This window comes from Peromyscus maniculatus, chromosome 6 (assembly GCF_049852395.1).
Source record: "Peromyscus maniculatus bairdii isolate BWxNUB_F1_BW_parent chromosome 6, HU_Pman_BW_mat_3.1, whole genome shotgun sequence".
In the NCBI taxonomy this organism is placed as follows: Eukaryota; Metazoa; Chordata; class Mammalia; order Rodentia; family Cricetidae; genus Peromyscus; species Peromyscus maniculatus.
The window spans coordinates 39,884,462-39,898,986 of NC_134857.1; the positions used below are offsets into that span (position 1 = coordinate 39,884,462).

At 44.4% G+C, this 14,525-nt stretch overlaps 1 protein-coding gene across 2 annotated transcripts in view; it reads right to left on the reverse strand.

Moving 5' to 3' along the window:
* Wwtr1 (WW domain containing transcription regulator 1) overlaps positions 1 to 14,525 on the reverse strand; it is a 125,249-nt gene that overhangs the window by 6,375 nt on the left and 104,349 nt on the right. For both annotated transcript variants that reach the window (XM_006977545.4, XM_006977546.4), the window contains exons 5-6: positions 2,618 to 2,736; positions 1,174 to 1,286 (exon numbers count right to left, since the gene is read on the reverse strand). In XM_006977545.4, the coding sequence (XP_006977607.1) occupies positions 1,174 to 1,286; positions 2,618 to 2,736 (232 nt within the window). The remainder of the gene's footprint in view (positions 1 to 1,173; positions 1,287 to 2,617; positions 2,737 to 14,525) is intronic.

Here is a 14,525-nt window from a genome sequence, read left to right on the forward strand (position 1 = left end):
CCTCTGGTCCAACAACTGCTTCTCTGCGTGAATAATAGAAGAGAAATTGTAAAAGTATTTACAAAGAGTACATACGCAAGCTGTCTTTTATTTTTGGCTTGGCCAGCAGGACACAAAAGAACTAGATGTGAGCTGGGGATGGTGGTACACACCTTTAAGTGCTATTACTACTGCACTCGAGAGGCAGAGGCAGGTGGATCTTTTTGAGTTCAAGGTCAGCCTGGTCTACATACCAAGTCCAGGACAGCCAGAGCAACATAGAGAGACCCTGTCTCAAAATTAAAAGAAAAAAGCTCTACTATGTGCCCTAACACCAAAATGTAAACTTACTTAAAACATTGAGATTATTTTGCAATTTTTAAAACAGTTATTTATTTTAATTTTATGTGTATTAGTGTTTTGTCTGCATGTCTGTCTGAGTGAGGGTACTGAATCCCTGGAACTGGGCTTACAGGCAGTTGTGATCTGCTATGTGGGTACTGGGAATTGAATGCTGGTCCTCTGGAAAAGCAGCCAGTGCTATAACCACTGAGCCATCTCTCCAGCCCTGCAATATTTTTTTAAAATGGCTCAATCATGCATTTCTCAAATGTGAATTTGTCGGATGGCAAACATCCCAGTGTCAGGAGTTTGGACATGTCTACTCTATAGGATGCACAGGCTGGGACTAGGAAAGTCAACCTGGTTGTCTGCTTGTCAATTGCTGAAGGAGGGTGTTATGTTAGAAATTGCAGCTGACAGTTAGAATCCTCTGGGTTGTTAGTTAAGTGACTGCTGTCAATCCTTCCCCAAACCAAAATGTAACACAAAAAGATCAGCATGTTCAGAGAACCAAAAATGGTAGAAATCCCAGTTGAAAGAGTGGACTATTCATTGCAACTAAAAGGGGGGGGGGTACAGCACAGTCACCCCACCACAGGTAAGTACAGTATGAGGAAAGGGTGATACTAAAGAGGACGGGGGTGGGTCTTAAAAGCCCACACCTATGGGAAGCCCCGTATTTGCGTAACCACTGAAGAGTCCGCTGGACAGTAGCAGTGCCTGGGGATTGAGAGGGCTTTTAGCTGGCCCTCTGTGTTCAGGGGTTGTGTTTCCCATTGGATTTTAGGGAATGCAATAACCAAGGGGACAATTTGAAAACACACTGCAGGTAGTTGCAGGCTGTGTGCCCACCTGTGTCCATCTCATCCATGTTGCTGAGGAAGTCTTCTGGAGTTGTGGGGACACTGTAACACCCCAGTCCCAGGCCACTGTCCGTGCTCTGCTCCCTTGAATGATAAGGCCCTCTGCAGAGAAAAAAGAAAAAAAAAAAGTGGAGACCTAAATGTGAGTCTACTAAATAAAGATCACAGCTAAAATGCAGTCACAGAACTCGGTCAGTGAAAGGCAGAAAATTCTACAGGGCCCTTTAATTTTGAAACATATAGCCTGATCTTAAAGAACAAATCAATGATATGCAAACAAGACTGGCCACTCACCATACACGGCTACTGATGTCTTAAAATAACCATTTGGACTCTATTCTATGTACAGATTATGGTACATGATACTATTTATGTGTAATCTTAAAAACCAGACAGTATTGCTGGATAACACTCATAACAGTGAAAGATGTATGTATATAGCCAGCCATGGTGGCCCATGCATACAATCCCAACAGTCAAGAGGCTGGGGAAAAGGGATCCAAGAAAATAGCCAAGTTCACTGCAATGGGCACACACCACTCTCTATCGAGTGGCCTGGCCGTTCCTGGGGAAAGAATGAAGGGAAGAAAGAAACTTAGTGGTGGTAGAGATGGCCTCAAACCGTACTTGAAATACAATGAACTGGATGGCGGCTACCTTAGCGTTCTTTATATTTTTCTATTCTTTAAAATAAAAACTTAAATCTATTCATTCATTATTTTGGCTGCTTGGTTTTCCACCTCTAACTTGATTTGTATTTGCACGCCAGGAGCCTTGGTAAGGGCAGAGAAGAGCAGACACACAACGGATACACCCATCCTCCCCCATTAGGTCTACAATTAAAGTTGACTTGTCTATCGTTCAGATACTTCTGGCTAAGTCATCTTTTCCTTCTGCTACTTTTCTTTCTCCTTTTTAGAGCCAACATCTCTATTTTAATTATGAAATAACTTAAAACTCACACCAAACATGCAAAAAAGAAAGTAGTTTCCACATGCCTTCCACCTGCTCCCTTAATAGAAACCGTTTTCATGATCACACAGGAAAGTAACACTATTAGCAACACTATAAACCTTATTCACCTTTCTCCATAAACACCTCTGATTTTTCTTGTTCTATTTGCTATGACATGCTTTTAACCCCACCCTTACTCCCAAGAACATCAAGATTCTTACAAGTAATTACCAAATAGCACTGTCCTGTGTAAGCGTAAAGTCCATCCTCACATGCTAATCACTGAGAGATGTCCTCCATGTCATGTGACTAGGTCTTCAAATTGAGTTTTAAAGCTTCCTTTCTCTTTCTTCAGTTCGCTCTCCCCATCCTCCCCATCTCCCAAGAACCCTGCCTGTTCTCCATGTTATCAAACACCCCACTACAGCCTAAACCATAGCTAAGAAAGCAAAAGCCAACGGTCCCCCATGTGAACTTACCCATTGAGGAAAGGATCTGAACTATTGTTGGTGATGGACCTCATATCTGTGGTCATAGCAGGCGGGTTGACAGAGGCCATGGGCTCTTCCATGGGGAGCTGTCTGCAGAGGGCAGCTTCCTATACAGGAGTCAGAGGGAAACAGAGTCACTCAGTTGCCACAAAGGGTTGCATCATAACACACTTCACATGACAACTGCTCAAACACAACATACTTTGTACCTATTTCAGTAGGTCAAAGTCATCAGGAGATGAGCATTCTTTTCCCAGTCTTCCAGATATGCCACTCTTCCACTCCCAGCTAACAGAACACTGGGTCTCTGGGCACTTTAAAACATGGAACTGGCAAGACACCCAAGTCTCTAAACACTTTCACACTGACAAGTTAGCTCTGGTCTAGGGTCTCAGACTAAATCTAAAGCAAACAAAGCAACAGGACATCCCTGGACTAGCATGTGCATGCTAGTCTCCCCCATTTACCTGCCAGTGGGAACGGGAGGTTCAGAGTTCAGATGCTACACAATATTACACTTAGCAGTTGGTGTTAGACACCCGATTTGAATAAAACAACCAGTTAAAAAGTTTGCTAATAAATAAATAAATAAATAAATAAATAAATAAATAAATAAATAAATAATAATAAAAACCAGGGTCACAAGGTGGCTCTGTTGTCATGGGCATTTACCACCAAGCCTGACAACCCAAGTTCCATCCCCAGGACTCACACATTGGAAGAACCAACTCCTACAAGTTGTTCTCTGACCTCCACATGAGTGTCACATCCCAGATGTACATGTCGTACACATAATAAATAAATATCATATCAGAGTTGGTGAGATGGCTCCGTGGGTAAATGTGCTTACTGCGTAAGCCGAGCAACTTGAATGCAATCTCTAGGCCCACAACACAGAGTGGACGGGAAGAACTGACTCCACAAAATAGTCCTCTACCCTCCACATACAAGCCTTGGCACAAGCATGCCTGCACTTACATACACACATCATACACACTCACATATTCACACAACAATAATAATGTTGAGTTGACTAAAATGGCTGAAAGTTGGGGAAAACTCGAGTTCCAAACAAAATCCCACAAGCAATTCGATGTTGGATGGGTTACGGATTTTATTTTTTTTAAACTAGCATTGATACAAAAAGAGAGCCAATCTAAAATGTTATGAACTTGACTGCAGGGACACACTCCAGTTAGAAATGACCAGGCATCAGACCCCTTTCAAGATGGTGGCTATTTCCAGCGAAGAATACTCTCATAGGTTTCTACTGACAACCAAAGCCACGGTTGAGCCCTGGCCATATTCAGTGTTTTAATTTCCAAGCTGAAGTCATTGATCTTACATCCTTAAAATACCTAAACCATGGCTACAATGACAAACAGAACATTCCGGCTATCTGAGCTCCAGGATGTTGGCTAAATCTCTTTTGCTAAAACCTTCATGTGATGGTTTAAAGTACTGCTGTCTAGACAATTACACTGGAAAACTTTCAGTTCCGTGTTCACTGTATCGTTACTACTGCTTACGGTGCCATGACTCACAAACCATGAGAGGACTAACTGTTAAAGAACTGCACTGAGGAGGCTGGAGAGATGGCTCAGCGGTTAAGAGCACTGACTGGTCTCCCAGAGGACCCGGGTTCAATTCCCAGCATCCACATGGCAGCTCACAACCATCTGTAACTCTGGTTCCAGGGAACTCAATACCTGTGGCTAAAACACCAATGCAAGGTAGCAAGACAGTTGTTGGGTACAAGCACTCGCCATGAAAGCCTGATGATGTCTTTGAACTCACATTTAAAAAAATAAAAGTCAGATGAAGTGGTGTGCACAGCCCTGCAGAAATGTTGAGAAACTTCACCTCAGCAAAGTGGAGAGGATTAACTCCTGATAGCTGCTCTTCACGTGTGCACCATGGCACAAGCATGCTCATACATGCACAAAATTAAAAAAAAGGTAAAAACGTTTTTAAAATCAGGAAAGGGTTTTAGAGGAATCACCAGGTTTCTGCTTTGCCTCTCTTATCTTAAAGGTAGCCACACCAGAGAAAAGGTGTGACTACCCAAAAAGCAACCTTTAAGAAGAAACAGAAAGGGCTGCCTTTAATCCCAATACTCAGAGGCACAGGCAGGCAAATCCGTGAGTTGGGAGGCCAGTCAGTCAGGGCTACAAAGTGAGACCCTGCTATAAAAAAAAAAAAAAAAAAAAAAAAGGCAGAAAGCGATGACGTCATATACCTAGGAATAATCTAGCTTACCTAAGAAAATGACAGAGGACAGCTAAAAGCCCCTTAGAGGACTAGGCTCCATCCCCTAAAGCCACTGTTCAGCTGTGTTGGTGACATGAGCAAAAGGGGGTCTTTAAAAAGGGAAAAGAGCCGGGAGGTGGTGGCGCACACCTTTAATCCCAGCACTCGGGAGGCAGAGCCAGGCAGATCTCTGTGAGTTCGAGGCCAGCCTGGTCTACAGAATGAAATCCAGGACAGGCACCAAAACTACACAGAGAAACCCTGTCTCAAAATACCAAAAAATAAAAAAATAAATAAAATAAATAAATAAATAAAAATAAAAAAATCAGGAAAGAGAACTATTTTGGAGGGAAGGAAGAGAAAATTAAGAGAAAAGGAAGAAAGACACTGGAGGGTTGTAAGGGGTAAATAAGAAAAAGGTGTAACAATATATATGTATGAAAATGTCAAAATGAAATCTGTTTCTTTGTATGCTAACCAAGAAAAAAGTTTGAAGACTACATAAAAAAGGATAAAGCACTGTAGTATGTTGGGGGAAACACTCACTGTGCCGTTTTTCATTTATTCTCTGGATTTTAAATCCAAGAGAAGTGCCATTCCATCCTTCAGCATCGGGTCCTAACTGATACCAATCTCCAAGTCACCAAAAGAGGAAATGCTCTATTCTGTCGGTAGGGGGCTCACGGGATCATGTTTCCACCTCCTACAAATAACTAGTAAAATACAAGAGACCACAAGGCACCCCTAATGATTACTTTAAAAAATAAATCGGACCATTTATTATTAACAATGCAATGACCTGTTTAAGATTACTGCAAGACCATTCTTGGGTCACAGATCATTCCCAAGAGCAGCAGACCTCTACTTCCTACCCCCCCCCCCCAATGAATGGGCAGTGGAGGCAAGGAGCCCAGGGGCCTATCCACCACTCCACACTAGCATCGGCCTCTGCTGCTGCTTCCACCTCCTGAATCTGTACAGCTATTCCCTCTGTCTGAAACATGCTCCTCAGAGAGTCCCCAAGAGCTCATTCTTTCACTTACTAACCTACAAATACCACTTGCCAGAGACATTCCTCCTTGCCTCTATCTAAAGGAGCACCCCACCCCATCACTGTCTATCTGTCTCTCTCTCTCTCTCTCTCTCTCTCTCTCTCTCTCTCTCTCTCTGTTTTTCTATGTGCATTGGTGTTTTGACTGCATGTATGTATGTCTGTGTGAGGTGTCAGATCTTGGAGTTCAGACAGTTATGAGCTGTCATGTGGGTGCTGGGAATTGAACCCAGGTCCTCTGGAAGAGCAGTTATTGCCCTTAACTGCTGAGCCATCTCTCCAGCCCCACTGTCTGTCCCTTAAGCTGTATTTATTTTCTTCACAGCAACTTAGGTTTTATCTTGTCCTCCCAACTGAAATGTTAAGTTCCACGAGGGAAGGGATCTTACTATGTTCATTCCCACTACCTGTAACCATGTTAACTCTGTAGTAGATACTCAAAACATATATACTGAGTAAATAAATGAGAAATTGAGCATATTCAAACAAAAGTATTTTTAAATTATGTTAGTAATTAAAAAAAATAAGTTAAGAAAAAAAAATCAGACTTTCAACCACAAATGGATCTACATACATCTTAGCCAGCCAAGCGCTCTCCTTAGTTAACCTGAATTCTCCCCTGTCCCTAACACAAAATGAGCAGTGCTAAGTGGCCAGTGGCAGAAACAGTGGCACCAAATACTAGGAATTGAATCTTGGCCCCGCTGTCTCCCAGTGACCTATTTCATAATTTTGTCATTTGCCATTTCACAGTGAGGATAATAAAATCGTATGTGCAAGGGGCAGCTATGACAGAGATGCTCAGAAGAGAGCTTCCTCCAGAAGTCACTGCAAAGATGTCTAATTATCACTTCACCACGTGTTCCTATACCATCCTCAAAGGCACAGGTTTTCACCAAAATAAATACATCAGCAGCAGAGTAGTCACCTAACAAGTCAAGGCCCTGGGTTCCATCCCCAGTACTACAAGAATAAATTAATAAATAGATAACTTTAAAAATATCGCTCACTGTTGTGTGTGTGGAAGTGACCTGCTTTGACCTAAGACTTTCTTCTTAGTTAACGTTGACCTTGGAAGGATTAAATCAAAATGTGAAATTCATCACAAGGCCAAGAAAACATAAAAAGGGATGGGGGAAGACATTTATAAACCTATATTGCCTAAAATCAGTTTTAATTATAAATGGTGAGAGTTGCATTTTATAATATAATAGTTCTACACTTCCAACTTTAAAACTTCTACCTGCCTGGTTTTCTGTTGTGGTGTTGTTTTGGTCAACTTTGACGCATGCTAACGTTATCTGGAAAGAGGGTTCTCACCTGAGGCAATACCTCCATCGGATGGCTTGTAGGCAAGACTGTAGGGAATTGTCTTGGTTAATAATTGATGTGGGAGGGCCCAGCTCACTGGGGGCAGTGCTACCCGAGACAGGTGGTCCCAGGTTGTACAAGAAAGCAGGCTGAGTAAGCAAGTAAACAACATTCTTCCCAGGCCTTTGCTTCAGTCCCTGCCTGTAGGTTCCTGCCCTGACTGCCCTCAGTGATGGCCTAGCATCTGTAACTAGAAGATGAAGTAACTCCTGTCCTTCCCAAGTTGCTTTTGGTTTGTGGTGTTTTAGTACAGCAATAAAAACCCGAGTAAGGCACCAAGGCTTTGAAAATTAAATTAAAAACAAACAAACAAACAAAAAAACTCCCCATATCTGCCCACAAATTTGGAGGCCAGGAAACAATACCAAATGCTAAAACAGCTTGTCACCAGCATGTCCTTATCAAAACAGGAGGATTTGGAGCTTTTTAGTTAGTTGTTGTTGTTGTCTTTTAATAAATTTAGATAGAAAATTAAAAGTCTAGATCAGTATGATTTTTGACTGTCACAGGACAGCCACAGCCCTTATATAAGCAGAAAGGCAATCACCCAGCTTTACCTAGGCCAAGAAAAGCACTCAGTACTATCAGCTTCTCTGGCGTAGGCAGGTGGGCTACCTTAGTTTACGTTAACTGGACATAAACTACAGTCACCTGGGAAGAGGAAATTGCCTCCATGAGACTGGCCCGTGGGCATACCCTCCGGGCATTTTCTTGATTAATGACAGATGTGTGGCGCCCTCCCTGGCCTGATGGCCCTGGGTTCTATAAGAAAGCAAGCTGAGCAAGGCAGGGGGAGCAGTGCCTGCCTTGAGTTGCAGCTAGGGCTTCCCTAAATGATGGACTGTAGCTGGTAAGACACTTCACTCCCTCAAGTTGCTTGTGGTTGGTGTTTCATCACAGCAACCGAAAAGCAAACTAACACAGTCGGGCAGCTGGTGAGACCTGGGGGCAACATTGCAGCCCACATTTGCTTTATTTCCTGCCTGCGTTCTGGTGGAGCAGGCCTGTCTTTCCTGCCTGCGTTCTGGTGGAGCAGGCCTATTCACAGGCCCCCCCAGCCCTGCTCCTTCCATCTCACCATCCCCGGCCTCTAAAACAGGCCTTTGATTTCTCCACAGCTCAGTACTTCGGGTCTCTCTTCCTCCAGACACATCCTACCTAGTCATGTTACAAAGCCATGTTCCAGATGTTTTTCCAGACCATCACAGCCACAGCAGGCCAAGACGTTCCCCTCCCAGCTTCACACACCTAAATGAACGTGCCTGGCTGGTACTCAAAGGTAATACTGGGCTCAAAACAGCTCCTCCTGTCATCGCCAGGTTCCTCCTGAAGTTATTACCCACCCCAGCTTTCAACCTGATTGGGACTGTCCATTGGACAGGATTTAGAATACCCTGGAGACAGACCTCTGACAGACTTGTGGAGAATTACCTATGATTAATTAGCCTCTGGGCTGTGAGAACAATCTGGGTTAAACGAGGTGGAAAGATAGACCCTAAATGTGGGCAGTACCAGTTCATGGGCTGGGATCCTGAACTCCAAAAAAATGAGAAAGCCGCTGTATTCCCTTCATCTCTCTCTGCTTCCGGACTAGACACAGTGGCACCAGGTGCCTTCTGCCACCGTCTTCCATACTACGATGAGCTGTGTTATATCACCTGCAGCCATGGCCCAAAACAAACGCTTCCTTCCCCATCACACATCAGGTACTATTCTCAGCAACAACGGCGAAGACAATGCCCCATCTTCCTGCAAGACTGGAGAGGGGCGGCCAGACCATCTCGAGAAACGGACAATGGCTAGGCTTTCTGCTGTTCATCTAACCCCCATGTTACTGTTCTTCAATCTTGCATCCAGCTCAAGTAGTGGGTCATCATTACTTCCATAAGCACCCCCAACTGACCTCCCTCCCTCGCCATCCACCTGTGCGTGTCAAGCTGGGGGCAGGTCCTAGCAACACAGCAACCAAGTCACAGAGTGGGACCACTGGAGCAACAGGGTCTGAGAGGAGTCAGCATGTCACCAAACCCAAAGCCTCACAATGGCTCTCAGACTACTCATAACCAAAAGATTCCTCCAGTCACAGATGTAGGGCAAGCAGGGGGAAGAACTGTCTGGTCTGTCATCAGTTCAATTAAGGTACTGCCTAGTTCTCAGTTCTCTGGGCTACTGGCCAATGGGATTCTCAAGAAGTAGGTAAGGATTCAATGCTGTCGGACCTATCCTGAGCTTGGCATTAAAAATAAAAGAACAATGCAATGCAGGGAAAGTAACATCAAAATGAATGATCAGGGTTCAAATCCCAGTTCAGTTGCAATATGGCTGTGAAAATTTGGACGACATCCTCTTATTTATTTTTATATGTATGCGTGTTTTCCGCAAATGTATGTCTGCGCACCAAGTATGTGCTGTGCCCAAGAAGTCCAAACAGAGGGTGTGGTATCCCCTGGAGCTAGAGTTCCAGCTGGCTGTGAATCACCATGTATTATGCTGAGATTTGAACTCTGGGTTTTTGGAAAAGTAGTCAGTGCTCTTAACCATCTCTCCAGCTCTTTGGACTAATCTCCCTCCCCCCCCCCCAAGACAGGGTTTCTCTGTGCAGTCTTGGTGCCTGTCCTGGATCTCGCTCTGTAGACCAGGCTGGTCTCGAACTCACAGAGATCCACCTGGCTCTGCCTCCTGAGTGCTGGGATTAAAGGCATGCACCACCACCACCTGGCTGGACTAAATTTTTGACAGCTCATTAAAACGGTTTATAAAACCTATCTTGTTGGGCATGTTAAAAAAAATTAAGAAGCATAGTGAGACACTCAATAGAAGGAGTGCTGGATGGCGTTGAAAGGTTTGAGAGGTAGAGAGACAAGTATTAATTACAGACTTTGCATTCTGCTTTCTACATGTGAAGCCTGAAGATAGGACGCAATCCATTTATTTTGCTGATGAAGAAATGGAGGGACAGAGAGAGTAAGTGGCTTTCCCAGGGCCCTATAGCTAACAACAGGTGGAGCCAGGATCCACATCCAGGCAGGTTGACTTCTGAGTCTACTCTGGGAATTTCCCCAGAGTAGCAGGGAGAAGAAGGAAGGGAGGGCTGAAGTTGGCAGAGCTCAAATTCAGACCCTTTCACCTAGTACTGACTGGCCATGAGACTGGGGCAAGTTACTTCATTTCTCTGATCCTGTTTTCCCAGCTATAAAATGGAAATACCAACCCCATGACCTCACTCAGCCTGTTTAGAAGAAAATTTAATGAACCAGCCTATTCAACAGTACTGAGCACAGTTTTTTCCTCCACGAACTGGGAGAAAGATGGCATTGGAAAGGTTTTATGATCCTTTTCAATGTATATGGGTGGGGCTAGTGGCCTGGGAATTCACACTACAGTTAGCAAAGTTTTAAGTTCAGATTTTAAAGGCCAGTCTCACAAAGTCCTGAAAAGCTGCCACCACCACCGTAGTCCTGCTACGCCCCTCACCCCCCTCTCCCACCAGCTTTCATTTTTCTTCACATAAAACTTGGGAATGGAAAACCTCTGTAAAAGGGGCTCTGGAATCTCTGTGAGTTTGTGGTAATCTGTCGGTTCCCATAGACAACAGCAACAAAAATCTTCTGTGGATTCGAAATGGCTGGGAGGGGGTGTGGTATACGGAATAGCCGGAGGGGATAATGAAAGGCACCCGATGATTTGTGAGTTAAAGCCTTCTGAAAGAGAACCTCAAGCTTCCTTCCCCACTGGCCTGCAGTTCTCCTGTGGAACAAATCAACAGAAGAGGCAAGAGAGAAAACAGCGGTGGAGAGCATCCCTTGTGTTCTTGGCTCGGAGGGCTCCGCCCACCAGCCAGCCCCTGCCCTCACTGGAATGTACTTCAAAGAGAAAGGAATGATAATAACCCATTCTGAAGGTGCTCAGCTTGACTTAAGTGCGTAGAGCCAGGGATTCTACAAAAATGGAAGATGGAATTGTTTTAATTATAAAGGGTGGGTGAGTAGAAACAAAGGAAAAGAAAAAAATGAAAACAATATTTTAAAATCCTACCATTAAACAGTCATTTTAGTGCAGAGATGAAGCTCACTCTTTGTCAAAACCATGGGGCTCTCAGAAGCAGAAGGCTCTAGGAGTGGGGTTCTGATGTGAATCTCTTTTCAAGCCTGTGCCAAGAGATTCTAGAAATTCCCTGTCACAGTTCCTGCAGCTTCTCTTTGAAACACCTCATCACACATACTCAGCTGCCAGACTGTCTCTATAAAAGTGCAGCTTCGAAACTCTGCTACTTTGGAGAAAACATTTGTTGAGTCCATAATTATTATCCACGGCCTGCTGCTGCTCCTTTAATTCAAGATGCACACAGCAATCTCGTGTTAGTCCACAATCTGTTTCTGTTATCTCCTAGATCACATAAAGGAAGACAAATTTTAGATATTCTTTTTACTTAAACAAAAGGGTGAAGTGGATTTGTGAAATGGAATACTTCCTCATCCCTCTGTGATCTAACTTCCCTTAGTGCAAAATGAGCCTCTATTTTAAAACAATGCCCAATTTATTTCTGAGTGGACTTTTTATTATGTATTTATTTATTTAAAGGGACAAATAAATATTGTACTTATGACAGACTACAACAGGTTGGTTCAGAAGGGTGAAGGGAGTCCTTTTTAAAAGATTTGAATTGGCACTCTTTTCCTTTCCTCCCCATTTCCCTACCCCCACCCCCAGAGTCTCACTCTGTAGGTTGGCCTGAAACTTGCTGTGTAGACCGGGTTGGCCTGTAGCTGGCAGTGGTCCTTTGCTCCTGAGTGCTGACTTCGATTACAGACACAGTAGATGCCCTTGACTCCTACACAAATTCAGCACTTGCTGGAAACTGAAATGGAAGCTCCGGGGGGGGGGGGGGGGGGGGGGGGGGGACAGGGTCTGGTCCCCGCCCAACATGTGTGATGAGAACATTTGTTGAGCATAAATGAATGAATGAACCTAAATAGCCATTTCTCTACAGATGATTTAGGTATGTGGTGAATGCTGGATGACAGGACCCTATCAAATGCCTTAGTCAACTCTGAAATCCAACTCTACAACGTGCTTTCTGAAAAGTTAGAACCTGTGTTCCAAAGGCTGCGAAACAGCCACCATTTACCTTACATGCCTTGCTAGGTGAGTTTTTAACTTTTCTGAGAAGCTCTTAAAAACTCAAGAGAGAAAACAGCCCTCTAAACCTTCCCTGAGTCTAGCTCCGCTCTCAGTTGTGCCCCTCTCCATGGAACCGTGGATCTGAAATGGCTGTGTGAAGCTGGTCAGCTGACCTGCCCCCCTGATAGCGGCTGTCAAGTGTGACAGAAATCTGTAAGAAGTGCTAAAAGAATTCTGAGCCTGCCTCCTCCCTCCATCTGTGTCCCCGTCGCCCTGGAAACCAAAGGCCAAGCTTAGTCAGCATTTTACAAGCCGTATTCTCCTACCCCCACCCCCAATCCCACCCCACGTTCCAAATAAAGAGAGGACAGAGGTAAAACAGTATGGAATTTGCTTGGAAATAGTAACAGTCTCTCAACAGAGCAGGCACTGACAAGTTCAATTCTGTGGCTTCAGCAGACAATGCTAAATTTAGGGACCACAGTTAACGAAATTTTCCCAGTTGGGGAGTGGGGGTGATATGGGGGATTAAACCTAAGGTCATGCGTGCCAGGCAAAATCATCTACCGCCATGCTATATCCTGAGTTCTTTTAAAGAATGTTTAACATGTATAGATATATGTATGAGTGTATGTGTGCATGGTATGTGCGCATCCCACCCTCGATTGCATGCACACCACCACACGTGCACGGAAGTCAGAGGAGAACTCATGGTTCTTTCTTTCTGCCTTGTGACTTTGGCGTCAAGGTCAAATGGCAGGCTTGGTGGCAAGGCCTTTACTCTCTGAGTCATCTCACAGGCCCCTCTTTTCATTCTCTTATTTTGAGACAGGTTCTCCTTAGTTATCGCAGGCTGGCTTTGAACTCAGTTGGTAGCCCACCCTTGCCTAACTAAACTCTCAGTTCTCCTGCCTTAGCCTCCCAAGTAGGTAGGATTAGAGGCGTGCTACCATCAGGCCTAGCCTAGTCAAGACGCTAAGTCTGTGGAGACACTGCCACTTTGATCCCAATTCAGTAGTGGTTAAATAGCTCGTTGGCCAGGGGTGGTCAGTGGAAAGAGATGAAGGAATATCTTACACTATTTTCACAGAAAGTGAATTTGTCTGGGCTCAGTGACAATCCTAAAAGGCAAAGAGGTAACCACTGGGACCCCAAGGAGGTAATGGTGTTAGTTTACCCTTTGACCCACAACTTCGACTAGAATCAATTCCTTTTGTCTCCTCTGCTACCACAGAAGCTGCATCAAGGCAGCCATGTCCCGTTTATCTTTCTGTTACTTCCATTTCCATGACTATTGGCTAAGGGAATCAACGAGGAGATAAAGGAAGAACGGGGGAAAGAGAGTTTCCATCCTGAACCAATGGAAACTCACTTTAGAGTTGCAATCAAACTGTCTCCAAATCTATTTTGTTAATGACCTGAGCGATTTTAGCACCCATGAGCCAATACATGACCAACACAGGCACAGTTGTCAGAAAGTACTGGCCGGATGGTCACGCAGCACAGACTGAGAAGCTGCTTCCCCACGGGGCAACATCACACTGTAGGTGTAGAGTAATAAATGAGTAACAGGAGGAGGTAGACAAATGAACAAGGGCCGAGAAGACAGACTATACGATTAGAGATCTGCAGGCAGGGGCAGGTTGGTTACAGACCTCCTAGTGAGCAAGGGATGCCCAGGCAGCTGCTGGTGACTGAGGCAGAAGAAACCCATAGAAGTTTCTAGAAAAACCACACAAATCTCATCAGGAAAAACCAGTCCTCCACACTACCACACCACATCAAATTCCTATTTGATGCTAGAAAGCAGCTGAACAGGTGAACCAAAGATCACTTTTACTTCGAGTCTTTTCCTAACTCTACCCTGGCTAAGGCATAAATAACAAAGTGAAAAAAATCACCAGAAGAAGTCAAAAAGCCTATCAGGGGTGTGGGCAGTGTAGCTCAGTAGGAAAGGGTGCATGCTGAGCAAGTCTGACCACCTGTGGTCAACCCCCAGATCCCACAGTGGAAGGAAGGAACTGACTCTTGAAGACTGCACTTGACTGCTGCATGCACGCCCATACATTCTAATAACACAAGCCTGCCGAGGGGCTAGAGTAA